The sequence below is a fragment of the Vicia villosa genome, unplaced genomic scaffold, assembly GCF_029867415.1.
Source record: "Vicia villosa cultivar HV-30 ecotype Madison, WI unplaced genomic scaffold, Vvil1.0 ctg.000547F_1_1, whole genome shotgun sequence".
NCBI lineage: Eukaryota > Viridiplantae > Streptophyta > Magnoliopsida > Fabales > Fabaceae > Vicia > Vicia villosa.
Window position 1 is genome coordinate 264,279 of NW_026705251.1, and position 15,586 is coordinate 279,864.

The 15,586-nt window shown below is 40.0% G+C and overlaps 1 protein-coding gene across 1 annotated transcript; it reads right to left on the minus strand.

The window, feature by feature from the left end:
- Window positions 1-3,138: 3,138 nt before the first annotated feature.
- LOC131629292 (uncharacterized) lies at window positions 3,139-3,951 on the minus strand. The gene has a single exon (XM_058900083.1). The coding sequence runs from the start codon at window positions 3,949-3,951 to the stop codon at window positions 3,139-3,141; it is 813 nt and encodes a 270-aa protein (XP_058756066.1).
- Window positions 3,952-15,586: the final 11,635 nt, after the last annotated feature.

The following is a 15,586-nucleotide window of genomic DNA, read 5'->3' on the forward strand; positions in this document are numbered from 1 at the left end:
TGCTATTAATATAATTTAACTCCTATTTATTTAGGAACAAAATTATATAATAATTCTACCAATAATAATCCAAGTAATATTTAATAATAACCATATTATTTAGTGAAAATGGGGGATGATGGTAAGAATAACAAATGACTTAGAGACAAATGGATCCCAAACTAAATTGGATCTCTAATTTTTTCTATTGACTCCCCCATCTTATTTTAAAACAAATTACACGGGAATTTTATAGGAGAGCGAGTTTAATAATAGGTATATCAAACCCTATGGCTCCTAATTTTTAACTCCCTTAAAAGTGGATTATAACGGGTAAATTTTGGGGTATGACATTAGCAACCCACTGCGGGTAATTCACAACATGCAAAAAGCCAGCATCAAACTGTTTCTCAACTTCTTTCTTAATCTTCTCAGACATATCTGGGCGAGTCCTTCGAAGCTTCTGCTTGACAGGAGGACTATCTTCCTTGAGAGGTAAACAGTGTACCACAATATCTGTATCAAGACCCGACATATCCTCATAGGACCAAGCAAAGATGTCCGCATACTCTTTCAACATAGCAATAAGCCTCTGCTTCACAGTATCCTCAAGCGCAGCCCCTATCTTGACTTCTTGGACCTGCTCTTTAGTGCCAACATTTACCATCTCGATTACCTCCTGATGCGGCTGAATCGCTTTCTTTTCCTGTTTCAATAATCTGGCCAATTCATTGGGGAGATCACAATCTTCATAAGCTTCCTTCTCGGCTTGGTAGATCGGATTGTCAAAATTATAACAAGCAATAGCGGAACTGCTACCAATGGAATCCGTGGTGGTGGAACATTTGCATGATTGATGTTTTTATTTTAGTTTTATTTTTATTAAGCTATGTGCAAGTGTGTGCAAAAACATTTCCATTTAAAAGGAAAAAGTTAAAAAGACAGACAAAGAGCAAAACATTTGAATGCCAAAACGTCCTTTTATCAAAATCACAGTCACTATCCACTTCTTCCCCATTGACAATGGCATTCACGGCTGGACCCCCATGGGTAGGCATTGAATTATTGACAATATTGGGAGTAGGAGTGAACTGAATAATCTTTTGATCCAACAAGTCCTGGACTTTGTTCTTCAACGCAATACCCCTCTCTGTATCATGTCCAGCGGCACCTGAGTGAAAAGCACACAGCGCATTCGCATTGCAATTCGGAGATTGTGTGTCCGGAGCATTCGGAGCATCTCTCAAAGTAATATTCTCAATCTTGAGCAAATGTTGCAGCACTTGAGCATAGGTCATAGGAATTGGATCAATCTTTCTGTGAGGCCTAGTCCTGGGAGGGTAGCGATCATTTTTGGAACGCTGTCCCTGCTAGTGTTGTTGTTGTTGCTGCGGCTCTGGGATCATGACAGCATTGACCTGTGAATTGTTTCTTCCTGAACCCCTTCTTCCATATATGGCATCCGCATTTCCTTCCTTCCTTCTGGAATAACCCTCAGCTTGTTTCTTACCACCAGCAGTATTAGAAGAAGCACCCAATTGAATTTCCCCATCTTTAGACCTATCTCAACACGTTCGCCATATCTCACCATTTCAGAAAAGTTGGCTGAAGCACTACAAGCCAAGTAATAGTGTCCAGACAAAGTACTGGTGAACATATCGATCATCTCACGCTCAGTCATCGGTGGCTAAACCCTTGCAGCTAACTCGCGCCATTTCTGAGCGTACTCCTTGAAAGATTCTTTAGACCCCTGAACCAAACTCTGCAACTGAGTACTATTGGGTGCCATGTTAACATTGTACTGATAATGCTTAATGACAGCCTCGACAAGATCTCTCCAAGAATGGATATGAGTGCGCTCAAGTTATACATACCACTCCAAGGAAGCTCCAGCCAAGCTATCTTGGAAGAAGTGCATTAGAAAGCCCTCATCCTTATAGTATACCGACATCTTCCGATAATACGCCTTAACATGAGTCATAGGGCAAGTCGCTCCATTGTATTTGTCAAAAGATGGAACTTTGAATTTCGGTGGAATCCTCACACCAGGAACCAACCCCAAGTCATTGATATCCATGTCTAACACCCCTTTTCCTTCAAGAGCTCTAAGACGTTCCTCAATCAGATGATACCTTTCAACTTCATCATGTGCACCCTCAGCACTATGCCTTGATACCTGATCAAAGTTTTCAACATTGAAATCCAAATTACCACGGTTCGGATTATCTCTCCTTCCCAATAGACGAGATGGAGGTGGAGGTGGAAACCCGTGATGCTGATTGAAAGGATTATAGTGCCCTCCCACGTGATCAAACTCATTTGGATCATTGTGATCGTCAATCCTGCCAGACACATCGTCAAAAAGCCCTTGATGTCCTCCATTCTCATTCCTTCTGGAGTTCTCGACGCGAACCCGCAAGTCATCCTGCCCCTTGTTCACATTAGTCAATGCTTCCATAAACTGCGCCATCTGCGCATTCATCTGCTCCGTCAATTGAGCTCTCATCTCTGTCATTTGTTCCTGAATCTATTCCATCTGCCTTCTCTGATTGCTCCTAGTCGGATACGGGTGATTAGCCGTCTTAGAACTCCTTCTGATAACAAAACAGCGAGACATAAGATATAGGCCCCGCAAAACCTGCAAATATATGACATGTATGATATATAAATGATATGCATGAAATGTTTATCAATTTTCAGGTATCCAAGAGTTCATCCCACTTTCAGATAGGACATAGAAACCCTGATACCGAATATATTTGGATAACAATCCGCACCCGAGAATAATTCAGCAAACCGAGCATATTTCATTCAAACATAACTGAGAGTTGGAGTTCATACAAACAAAACACATAATCGTGTCACAATGTTCTCATAAGGCATACAAAAGAAATCCAGAAAATCAAAATGCGACCCCATCCAACAATCCTGGATATGGGTGACAAACATCAAGAATAAACAGTGAATCGACCATGAGCCAAACAAATTCACTCCACAGCAACGCTAGGACCGTCTGATAATAGAGTGAGCTCCTCCATCTCCTCTCCGCTGGGCTCGGAGTCTTGCAAGCTCTTCTTCAAGTCGAGCTGACTTGGATTTTTCTTCCATCAATTTCTTTTCCGAATCCTTCACATTTCTCTTGCTATTGTTTTCGGACCTTCACAACTTCACACATTCCTGTTGTTTTCGGTACAAGCTTTCCTCCATCAAGTCACGAGATCGCCTTTGGGCACGTGTCATGCTTGAACCTTCACCTTGTGCATGCTTGAGCTTACGAGCCAATTCCGCCTTTTCGTGATCTCGAAAATACCTTTCCAAGCCAACCTCTTCGTCCTTTGCTTTTAGCTTGATGTTATCCGCCTTGGCTTGAATATAGATTTCAGCCACAACTGTATCAGATAAAACCACAGGAGGTTGCTCGTACAATGGACATGACCTCGCAAATGGCAACAACAACTCTGCCGCTCTTGCCTCAACCCACTTCCTGTAAGGACCCATAGCAATAGGAACCTTCTTGCTCAAAGTAGTCTGATCTCTCTTGTGTACTTTAGTCCAAGCATACACTATCTTTTCTAGCGCCAAAGGATCTTTACCATCGGCAAAGTACACTGATTCAAACTCTTCTACATCATTCTGAGACCTTTCCACTGCGTATCCCAATTGACGGTAGGCGAGCGTGGGATTGTAACTAATACAACCTCTAGTTCCCATGAGAGGAACATTGGGATATTGACCGCAACTAGTGATGATGTTCCAAACCTTCCCCACACAATAGTTCCACCTGATGTCATAAGATGTGAGGTTAATAATCCTATCTGACCACTTAAGAGAACTCTTCTTGAGCATAAAAGGTCCTCTCACCGGCAAATGCAACATGAACCACTGATACAACAACGGAAGACAAGAACCAACAACATATCCTCCCTTCTTGTTTCTCAAATGGATCGAAAAATAGGCATCTGCAAGCAACATCGGCACGGGGTTTTTGTTCATGAAGACACAAATTGCCGCCAAACTCACAAAGTTCTCTCTTTATAGGAATAAGACAATGCCATAGATCATGATAGCAAGCAAACGACTAAAATCAACCCAATGCTCTTTCTTATCCGCATCCTCAGCCCTACTAATCAAAAAACAAGGATAGAAACCAGAAACACCGCCCGATGACTTCCAATTTCTTTCCACTTCCTTTATACCCATGTGAAGAGCTTCAGCTATCCTTTCAAACCTCACAACCTTGGGAACTCGAACGAAAGGTACATCATCAGTGATTCAGATGTTGAGTATGTAAGAAAATTCCTCGAGCGTTGGGACCAGTTGATAGTCCTGGAATGTAAAACATCTCAACTGCGGATCATAGAACTGAAACAGGGTGATCAAAGCCATCGGATCAAAAGATGTATTGAGGATGGAGAGCAAATTGCCATAATCATGATTGAAGTCACGGAGAACCTTCCCTTTCAACCGAGAACTCAAACCTATCAACCCCGAAACATCAATATCCGGAATCTTATAAGCGCTTGTATGCCTCGTACGTTCTTGGACAGTATCAGTGAGAATGTCCATCTTCAACTTGGGTGAACTCCCGAATATCCATGAAAATATGACATGCAAATGCTTATTATTATATACATTTTTTTTTGCATTTCTTTTGGGAAATAAATATGCTATGATGCAAAGTGGTGGGACTTATTGCCGCCCACCAGACATTCTGGACTGCCGGTAACACACATAATACAGAGTCAAAGGTTCGGCCCCAAATGGCATACCACACGGAACATAGAATGTCAAACCACAGAACCAAAACCCATAGTCAACAACTCACTGGAATAGAACACAGATCACCACTCGAACAAGAACCATAGTACCCCACGAACAGGAACCAATAGTACACTCGAACAAGAACAGCGGTAACCCACTCGAACAAGAACAGCGGTAACCCACAAACAAGAACAGCGGTCACCATCAATATACCTATTAAGCAATGATTGATTCCCGCCCCACTCACGGGTAAATCTAGGCCAGGGTAGGTCGAAAAAGCCAACAGAGGATCGAATGTAGGCGTTATCATACGATATTGCTTCATTCCACCAAGCTCTTCCCGTGGATACGTGATCAGATCAATCAGGCATACGCCCTCTATCCGTCACGACCACTCTATTCCTAGTTCCTATGGTATCACTCATAGCCTGGGTATTGGGCCTTTTACCTCTTGAACACCCACCCAACAAACCAGAGATCCAGATAGTACAGAATATGATGCAGAAAAGTAAAAGCGCACATAGAATGCAATGCAAACAAGTAAATATGCAAAGCAATAAAACACCCAAAGATAAACACACAAGCACTAGGATCGACTCACTAAGTCCGGACCCGTAATAGGTTGAGATCTCCCCAGCAGAGTCGCCAGCTGTCGCTACCGCGAAAATCAACAGAGTCGCCACCAACATATTTATCCTGAAAAGGGAAGGGAATGCCAGCAAACCACAAAATAAAACAACGGTCTCACGACTAGAGAAAAAGGGTAAGGGAGTCGGTTACGCGAGGGGGAGGTGTTAGCACCCCACGCGCCCATCAGACTCGATGGTATCCACACTTTTGTCTAAAACTATGGGTGTGTAAGCAAACTGCGCTAATCTGGACTAAAATGCATGCAAAATGTAGGGAAAAGAAAGAGTTATACTCGCACGGGCCCTACCCCGCTGCCTACGTATCCTTTTTGAGGAATCAGAGGTACCGTAGCTCGGCTAACTAGTTTCTGTTTGTTTTGTGTTTTTTAGGTGAACGAGTTACATTCACACTCCGCTGCTCGACCTTTGGAGACTTATGCTTGGGAATGGAGCGAACATAACAAGCTCTTAAGAAACGAAAATCAAAGAGTGTGGTTTGTGTTTTAAAGAATGCATAAGGAAAACCTAAGCTAAGGGGGGAAAGCTTGCTACCTAATGTTATCATACAAAGGGCACAAGTCTAAACAAAAATAGCAACCTACGGGGATAAGGGAAGGCAAACAAATATATCACACAAACGAGCTCCGCTCGTAAAGCAAACAAACCAACGACACTGGCCGAATGGTAGGAAAGCGGTCCCGTCATAGCCAAGGGGAGTAACTCAACCCAAGTCAACCAAGCATTAGACCTCGCGAAAATGATCGGGCCATAGACAAGAGGAGCGGATCCCTCTCAGCAACCAAGCCGTCACGGATCTGAAAGGAAAACGGTGCGTGTGTACACCGAGCATCAACGTCGAGTGACGCGAGCTATAGGAAGGCGGGGGTCCAGCTACATGAACACTTTTCCTGACATACTCGATAACAAGATCTTGTGCATGTTCAAAAACGAGCGACGCGTAGCGTGCGCATACCGAACGGACTCGATGAGACTAGGCGGGGGTTGATTGCTAACCCTTTCCGCGTGCCTTCCATGAGGACTTAATGGAGTGCCATATAGGACTTATTACACCGTGACTCCCTGCCGCAAAGCACAAATATAAACACACCAACAAAAACAGAGCCTCTTTCGAGGACTTGGTCAGATGCATGTCTAGGTCCTACTTCTCATGTTAAAGGATGATGCGAGAAAGCGATAAAGTGCGAGAAAAATAAAATGAAACAGGATCAATACCAAACGGATGATGATCCGTAAACTATAGCGACAAAAAGCGAGGAAACTAAGGATCCCGCGAGCGAGCTAGCAAAGCAAAAGCAAATAATCAGCACACCGATTAGCCATGAAAGCATACAAAGGTAGACACGCGCGTCGAGCATAATCACAATACACCTGCAAGAGGGACAAGCAAACCAAACAAGCAGATATAAAGCAATAAGATCGTGTCTCTAGGATGAGAACACGACACGAGTGAATAGAATCGTGTCCCGCAAGTGAAGCGGAACACTCCAGTAATAAGCGTCGATCGGTGACTATCCAAATGCCTTGCACACTAGCACACAAGTTTGAGATTACAAACATCGCAATCGGAATTGCGTTATTACTATAGACCAAAAGAAACGGGCAATTAATGTAAACATGAAATGGACGATGAAACATCAAAGAGAAATCAAACATGAATGATCTACAAATTAATGAAAATCAAGTAACTAATAAGATAGTGCATCTCATAAACTTTTCGACGATATAAAGAACGTGCAAATCGGAGCTACGAGTAAAAAGTTATGTAAGATAGAAGTTAGAAAAGAAAACACAAAAATAACACACAGGAATCGATTCCTGCCTAGGGACAACCTGGTTCCTGGTACAAAAAACCAGAGGCAAAAACAAAGAAGCAAATGGGAACCGGTTCCCACCTAGGGGCAACCCGGTTCCTGGTACTAAATCACAGAAGCAAGTATATTCCAAATAACTGGGAGCCGGTTCCCGCCTGGGACAACCCGATTCCTGGCACAAAAACCAGAGGGCAAAAACAACGCAGGAACCGGTTCCTGGCTGGGACGAACCGGTTCCTGGTACAAAAACTAGGGAGACAACAATTTTGGATTGAGTGGGAACCGGTTCCTGGCTGGGACGAACCGGTTCCTGGCGCAGAAAAACATAATTTTGTATAATTTTGAAGCTTCGAAGCCTTTCGCACTCAATCCAAAACCATTTCATTGGCAATCATCACAATCAAGCATCAAATCATGAATTAAGCACGAGTCAACAAGTCAAATGAGCCTAATTATGCAAAGTGCGACGCGTCGAGCAAAGCAAATATCAAGCAAAAGCGCAACACATGCATTTATACAAACACTTTGAGTACGTCACAAACAACATATACGAGCATCAACAATTATGCACACAAAATTACCAACAAATCATGGATTCAAACACGAATATCATAATTTATCATCAACGCGCATCAATTATATGTAACGAACATTAAATCTAACCACGATTCACATGAACATTATCAATTCGAGCAAAAAAATGAACAAATTCACCGATTAATTATCATCAATCATCCATTAATCAAGAACAAAAGGTAGATATATATTCGAATTCACATAACGATCAACAATTAAGCACTTAATTCAAGATCCGAAAGCTTATCGGATGAAGATCTAAACCGAAGTGCGAACACGAACACGACACGAACGCGAACACGACACAAACGCGACACGAACGCGAAAGCGAAATCCAAGCGAAGAGAGAGGGAGGGCGCGCGAACTACAAGGAGGAGAGGAGAAGAAATTCGAACTTCGAATCTTGATCCTTCAATCCATGTTCTTGATCTTGGTGAAAATTGATGAATATTGATGAAAGTTTTATGTAATTTGTGGTTTTGATTCAAGAGAATTGGGAGAGAATTGAGAGAAAGTGTTTGTGAATTTTTGGGTGAAGTCAAGTTATGAGAGTTCCTCCCTTTGTTTATGAAGAGCAAAAAGTTTATATATTGTCAATGCGAAACGTCCAAATTGCCCTCGATGTGTCTTATTTTGGCTCATTCTTAAGGAAACTCGGTTCGGCTCTGAATTCCGGTAAGCGGTGAAGAAAATACGCCCATTTGAATTGCGTAGAATTTTGTGCGTACCGCTCAAAGAACTCGATAAAACTCCATCTTCGGCTCAAAATTTGAACAAGCACGTGTGACGAAGAATCGAAGCTAACGAAATTTCCGAAAGAATGCCGCCAGAATGGGCTTCATACGATAAAAATTGAAGAAGTTATGAATTTTCAAAATCGGCGCGACATACTCGAAAACACACTTTTTACCGAAAGATTACAACGTTCATTAAAATGCTGGGAGTTTTCAGTGCATAGTTGGCCTTCAGTCCGAACATATGAAATCTTGGTAATGATGGTATGGAGCTCCAGTTAAATTTTCAAGCGAATTCGACTAGCGGATTAGGAGATATGAATTTTCTGAGGTCCGAAACCCTATATTCAGCACTCTTTTCTTTATAAAAATCCAAGTAATTTTCCAATTTCGACCACTTTCCTCAAAGAGTTGGCTTCCGAGCCGAACACGAAAGTTGTAGATATCGTCGAAACAGGACTTTATCTCATATCATATCACCTTCCAAACAGGACTTGTGAATTTTCTCGTAATTACACTGTTTAAACCATTTTTCCCGTCGCACTTCCTTAGAACCACAAGAAACTCTTTATTATTTTTCTCCATTTTTGAACAACGAAATAAACGTTGTTAATAACTTATAGCTCAAATAAAGAGGGCAAATTTTGGGGTGCAACAACATCCTAGTCTACTTTCCAACCTGGCATTCACCATAAACTCTACCTTCTTCTATCTTGAGCTTAGCGATTCCTCTCACAGCTTCAATTGAGATAACTCTCTGCATGCCATTCAGGTGTAGATGTCCTAGTTTTTGATGCTACACTTTAACTTCATCTTCTTTGGCTAGGACACATGTGGAGGAATGGCTTAATTCCTGAGGTGTCCATGAGTAAAAGTTATCCTTAGACCTGACTCTTTTCATAATCACCTCACTCATCTTGTCGGTCACAAGGCATTTAGATTTGGTGAAATTTACTCTGTAGCCTTGATCACATAGTTGACTTATGCTTATTAGGTTGGCTGTCAAGTCTTTCACAAGTAACACATCATTGAGGTTTGGAACTCCTAAGCACTCCAGGTTTACAACCCCTTTGATTTCGCCTTTGGCTCTATCACCAAACGTCACATAGCTAGTGGAGTGAGGTTTGATATCCACCAGTAAATTCTTAACATGTGTTATATGTATTGGACAACCACTGTCGAAGTACTAGTCGTCTTTGGTGGAAACTCTAATAGAGGTATGAGCAATAAGACTCGCAACAGCATTCTTAGGTGCCAACTGTTTCATCTTCCTGTTATTGAGACTGGTCTTCTCAAACTTAGAGAGATGTAGGATTGGGGAACCCATACAACCTAAAGCAAAAAGATCTTATATGTCAAAATCGTCCACATTGATGTCATCTCTAGTGCTGGAATTTTTGTTGGTGCAACTAGTGCTACTCTTGTCACGATGTTGAACCATTTGATTTGACATTGTTGATACAGCCTTATGAAGATTGAAATCTGGAGAAAAATCCTTTGTCTTATTGAATCATAGGTTACTCATGTCTCTATTCATTCTCCCCCCTTCAAGGACCTTTTAGGACTTAGCACCTCTGGACCTTGTTATCTCGCTGTTATTCTGTCTGAAAGTCCTTGGAGTTTACTCCAAGGCATTGGGTAGTTTTCTGTTTGTGTATGCAGGTATTTCCTCAAAAACCCTTGATGGTTAATTCCAAGGCATTGTGATAAGGAATTCATATGTACACAGCCGTTACTCTATCCAATTTTCGTCAAGAGTTTCTAATGTATTTCAAAGGCTTGGTGCAAGTTGTGATAAAGATAATCAAGTTCATCTTGGTCCCCAATTGGTATTATGTTGGTTTAGCGATTGGTAGTCCAAAGGATGGGAAATTTAGATTGACTCTTAATGTCAAGTGTTGGCTGCTTATTTTGGTTAGATCGTTCTTTTTTTATCTTTTATTTTATGCTCTAGGATAGTCCCTTCATCTTCTTCCCCCTTCTTAGATTTTCAAAACCTTCTCTCTTTTTCCAAAACCTTCTAATTTTTGCAAACCTTTTTTAAATCCTTTCTTTAAAAATATATTTTTCCCGTAGAGGCTCTTCTTTCAAAGTTTAAACATGATTAATTGTTGTGGTGAGTTGTGATATCCCACGATCTTGATATTAATTGATATGATGGAACCTTTTCCACTTGAGAGAGTTAGTGGCATACTTGTTGATTTTATCAAAGTTGGAGCCCTTCTTTCATTTGTGATGCAAAGAATCCATCTGTTCTGATGTTTAAGATCAATGGCTGAGTATTCTCTCCTATGATGATAAAGTGTTTATTCCTTTTAAAAATATTCCCTTTTAAGTGGAACTACATTAGCTCTGACTTCTCCATTTCAACGAGTAGGTATGTAGGCACAAGATGTAATGTCTTGCCAAGCTTATTTTAAAAAATCAAACAAAACCTTTTCTTTTGCACACAATTCTCTTTTTAATATAGATTTTCAAAAAGGTTCTTGTGGAGTACCACAAGTATGATGGGTGCCCTAAAAATAAAGACTTTTAGAGTCGCCACCTATTCTGAAGGGCGAATAGGAAACCCTACGCAGTTAAGAGATTCGGGGTAAGTTATTATAATCAGGTCGAGGGAAGGTGTTAGGCATCCTCAACCCTTTCCTATTGGCTTTGAATCTAAGGGTCAAGTTTTATGGCTAAAAGTTAAGGTTAATAGCTAAGGAATTGAATAGGGGGAAAATTGAGATTAAAAAAAAATGAATTGAAATTATAGGGGGGAGACTCGCCTTGTTACCAAGTGCCTACGTACCTCCTTATGGAGGATCAGAGTCAACGTAGTTCGGGCACAGGGTTGTACGCCTTAGAATTGATTATGGAGGTGTTTGAAGGCTTTTTGAATGGCCTATCGTAGTTTTGAAAGTTGTGATTTGAAAGGCATTTTGAATTGCCTGATTGAAAAGGATGAAAATCCGTAGTGTCGTGGTTTAGTGTATTTTAAGATTTGGGCGTACAACCCTGGTTTGATATGTCACCGTTAGATGTGATGATCAATAGATTTGATCAGTATAGCTAACGGATTAATGGGCATTGCTGGTTACTCAGATCGATAGATTCGATCATCGCGGGCAGCAAATTAAGTGTGTTTTGAATTTTATGTATTTTTTTATCTCTCGTCTAATGCGACTAATAGCTTTAGTCGGGTCGAGGAGAGAATTATTTAGGGATTAATGGGATTGGCGCAAACCCTAATACATGGGTAATCTTTCTAGGCTTTTTTATGATTTTAACTATTAAAATAATTAAATCAATTAAGTCGAATAATCGACATAATCGAATAATCGGGATGATCCTAAATGATTCTAAACCCTAATCCCTAACCTTTATTATTCTAATCCTAAAATAAGCAAATTAATTAAAAACTAGCATTTAATATTTAATCTAAAAACAAAAATAAAATAATAATATAGAAGAACCTGGCTTCGATTTGGTGTGGGGGCTTTGGAAGGTGCATGGTGGATCCACACTTCTGGGGCGTTAGATTTGAATTATAGAAGATCTTGTGGCTGATAACTGAGGCTGTATCATGGGCCATATGAGGGCGTGTGTACAGGAACTGAGGGCTGATGTTTTGTGGAAAAACAACAAAACAACAGCCTGGTTCGGATTCGAACCTAGGTGATGGAGGTTACTCGTTCTCACTCTTAACCAACCAGGCTGGTACAACCAATTGTTAAGTAATTCAAAGGAATAAAATAAATATTAAAAAGATAGTTAGTTGCGTGGTCAAAAGAATAGTCAGCGTGGGCCCCTGGGCTCATTGAACCACCAATCCCAGGCAGAGAGAGAGGAGTATTTGTTTGACTGGCCAGTAAGGAGAGAGACACGCGTGAAGAGAGAGGACCAAGGTGGACCAACCAATCATGTCTCCCAGATCTGCCACGCGCGCAACTCAAACAACCTGGAAGAATCACCGCCGCCGGAACAGTTGCTCCGGTTATCCTCTCTGATTAGCTCCGGCGTCGAAACCTGCAAAATAGCAAAAATAAACGCGTCCAAGACACCCTACCCCCCTATTTCACACCCTGCGAGTCCAATGGTGGTAGTTTCAAGACCTGAAACTTCCTGTAAGTTTGAATACGAGCAAGGAGATGAAGTCACGGCCAACCATGGCAGGGACTGAGTTTCACGTCGAAACTCGCATGTGATAGCCCAGAATTGTTCTAACTAGCTTCCTAAATGCAACCAAGTACATCAAATGTGTTAGCAACACCTGAATCAATGAATTTGAATTTTAGAAAGAGTTTACCTTCGGTGAGAGACAAAGTTGTAGATAATCAAATTTCCTTCAAAATAGGCTTTGGTTGGGAAATTTCTGATGCTCCATGTGAAAGTTATGATCAGTCAAAGTTGAGTTGACTTTTCCTATAAAAACCCTAATTTGAACTTTTGCAATTTGTTCATTTCTGAGTTTTTATTAATGGATCATGATCAGTCTTTGATCAAATGATGGATATAACTTCACATACTTGATGTTGACCAAAAATCTTGAAGTCTCACTGTATTTTGACTATAGTTGACTTTTAGGTCAACACAGTCGGTTATTGGTCGCCTGAGCCATTGAGTGATCAATCCTTGGAATAGAAGCTTGACTTTTGACATGGAGGTGCCTTGAGACATATGAGAGACCCTAAGATCCATTTGAGGCCTTGAATATTCACAATCCTTTGATAAAATGAAAACCCTAGTTTTGGAGATCTTTGATTAGGAGCATGTTGCTTGAATAAACCCTTGAACCTTGAGCCCTTGATGACGAAATGAGATGGGCAAATTTTGGGGTATGACAATAATCAACACCCGTACCTAAGATATCTTTGTGTTGTTTTAGTTTTAAAAACTTCTTTTTGGGTTTATTTTTCTCTTTTCCCATTTCCTTTGGAAACAATAAAGCGCGGTGGCGACTTTCACTGAAATAATGAGTTAAGTCAATCCAATGGATTTGATCTCAGATTTCCCCCCTACAATAGTAAGATAGATTCAGTTCAATAAGTTTATCAAGGGTAACTCTCTAACTTAATCTTCTCTCGTTTCCTCACTTTTTCTTCCTCTTATTTTTCTCAACCATATTTTCAACTCATACCTCTTTGTCAATCTTTTTCTCATTCTCACTTGCTTATTTTCTCTTATCATTAGCCTTAACGTATGAAGGTACTACTCTATTTCTCAAATCAATAGCTTTGTTAGTCTCATTTTTTAGGAGGTCTATCGTGTTTCCTACAAATCATATGCTTGAGCTAGGCTGCGCTGCTATTTCTTTAGATAACTGACCAAATTGCATTTCTAAATTTCTTAAGGAAGATTTGATTTTCCAAATTATGGTGTTCAGATTCTTAGCTATTGCTTCTTGATTCCTTCTAACTTGTTAAAAATTTTACTTCAAAAAATTGGTTAAGGCTTCTTTCAAAAGTGATGGTTGTAACACCCCAAAATAATTAGATTATTTATTTAATAATTTAATTGGGAATTTTGTCATTGATTTATGAAGTTATGTGATGTTTTGATGAATATGATGTGAGAGGTGGTCCTATGCGTACTAGAGCGAGAATTAAAGAGAAAATGGGTAATTTTAATAATTTTAGATAATTAAAATAGTTAGTTAGAGATGATAAGGGCTTAATGGTCAATTGTAAGAGGTTAAGTGAGGGTGAGGGTGGAAAGACCATATTAGAGGTCCAAGGGATAAGATTGACAAAAAGAAAATATTGAGGTTTGAGCGATTTATTCTGTACGGGGATTATCATGGAACACAAGGAAGAAGAAGCGATTGCTGAAAATCTAGGGTAAAGGGTTATCATGGTTATTATAATTGGTATTAGGTTTAGGTGATCGTGGTTTTTGCATTTCGGGTTTGTGATTGTTGATGATAATATGATGAATATGGTGAATTTGATGTTATGAACAGGATGATATTGATGTATGTTAATAGCAATGATATTTTTAGGTGTGATCTTGCCATATTTCATGAAGTTTGGGTTTTTGAAATTGGGACAATGGGGTTCTCGTATTTCTATTTTTTAGAATTCGTAAAACTGTTTTCACAAGGTGCAATCTATTGCAATGCCAAATGAATCGATTGCACTATCAAATATTTGTGCATATTTGCTTCTGTTTCAGTAAGCAATCAATTGTTGTGAGGGTGCAATCGACTGCAATGTGTGAAAATTTTGAAATTTGGCCTCTCGAACAGGGTGCAATCGATTGCCGTCTGGGTGGAACCAATTGCTTACTGTTTGACAGCATTTTTGTAAATTTTGAAAAATTCACAACTTTTGACTCGGGTGTCCGTTTGACGCGCCGTTTGAACCTAAAAAAAGCTAAAAACATTTTCTATAATTTAAAAATAATCTTGAACATAGTGAATGATTATTTGATGGAAGTTTATGTCTTTTGTATGGAATTAGTCATGTACGTTCGTATTGTGTTGTGCTATGAAGTGTTTGACGTTACTATGGTGATATTATGTTGTATTTATGATGTGTTTGATGTTGTATGAACTGTTTGATGTTCTTATGAAATAATATGAGGTATTTTGAAGTATGTGATCATATTATGGTGAGTATATGAATGATGACGTGTTTTGACTAGTTATGGTCATGTTTTTCCTGTGTTGTTGTGCATCATGCATTCAAAGCATATGTTAGGACTTCGGTCCAGTGGTGATATGTTAGGACTTTGGTCCACTGGTAATTTGTAGGATTCCAGTCATGTGGTGGCATCAACCTCATTGGGTGCATTTATAAGTTGTGCTTTGGTTCCAAGTGGTAATCGATCGTATTGGTGGGGTCTTTGGAGGTAGATGACTTAATGTCATCAGTTATGTTTTGGTACCACATGCATGAGTATGTTGATACATTTCATCGTATGTTACATTGCATATTTGAAGATATACGTGATTGATTGATGAAGTTGTGATTTCAAGCGATGTTTGCGCTTGCGTTATGAATTGAATGTTGTTTAAAATTGAGGTGAACAATCTAATAATATAATAATGAGGTAATTGAGTTGATATTGGTATTATATGTGATATGTGATG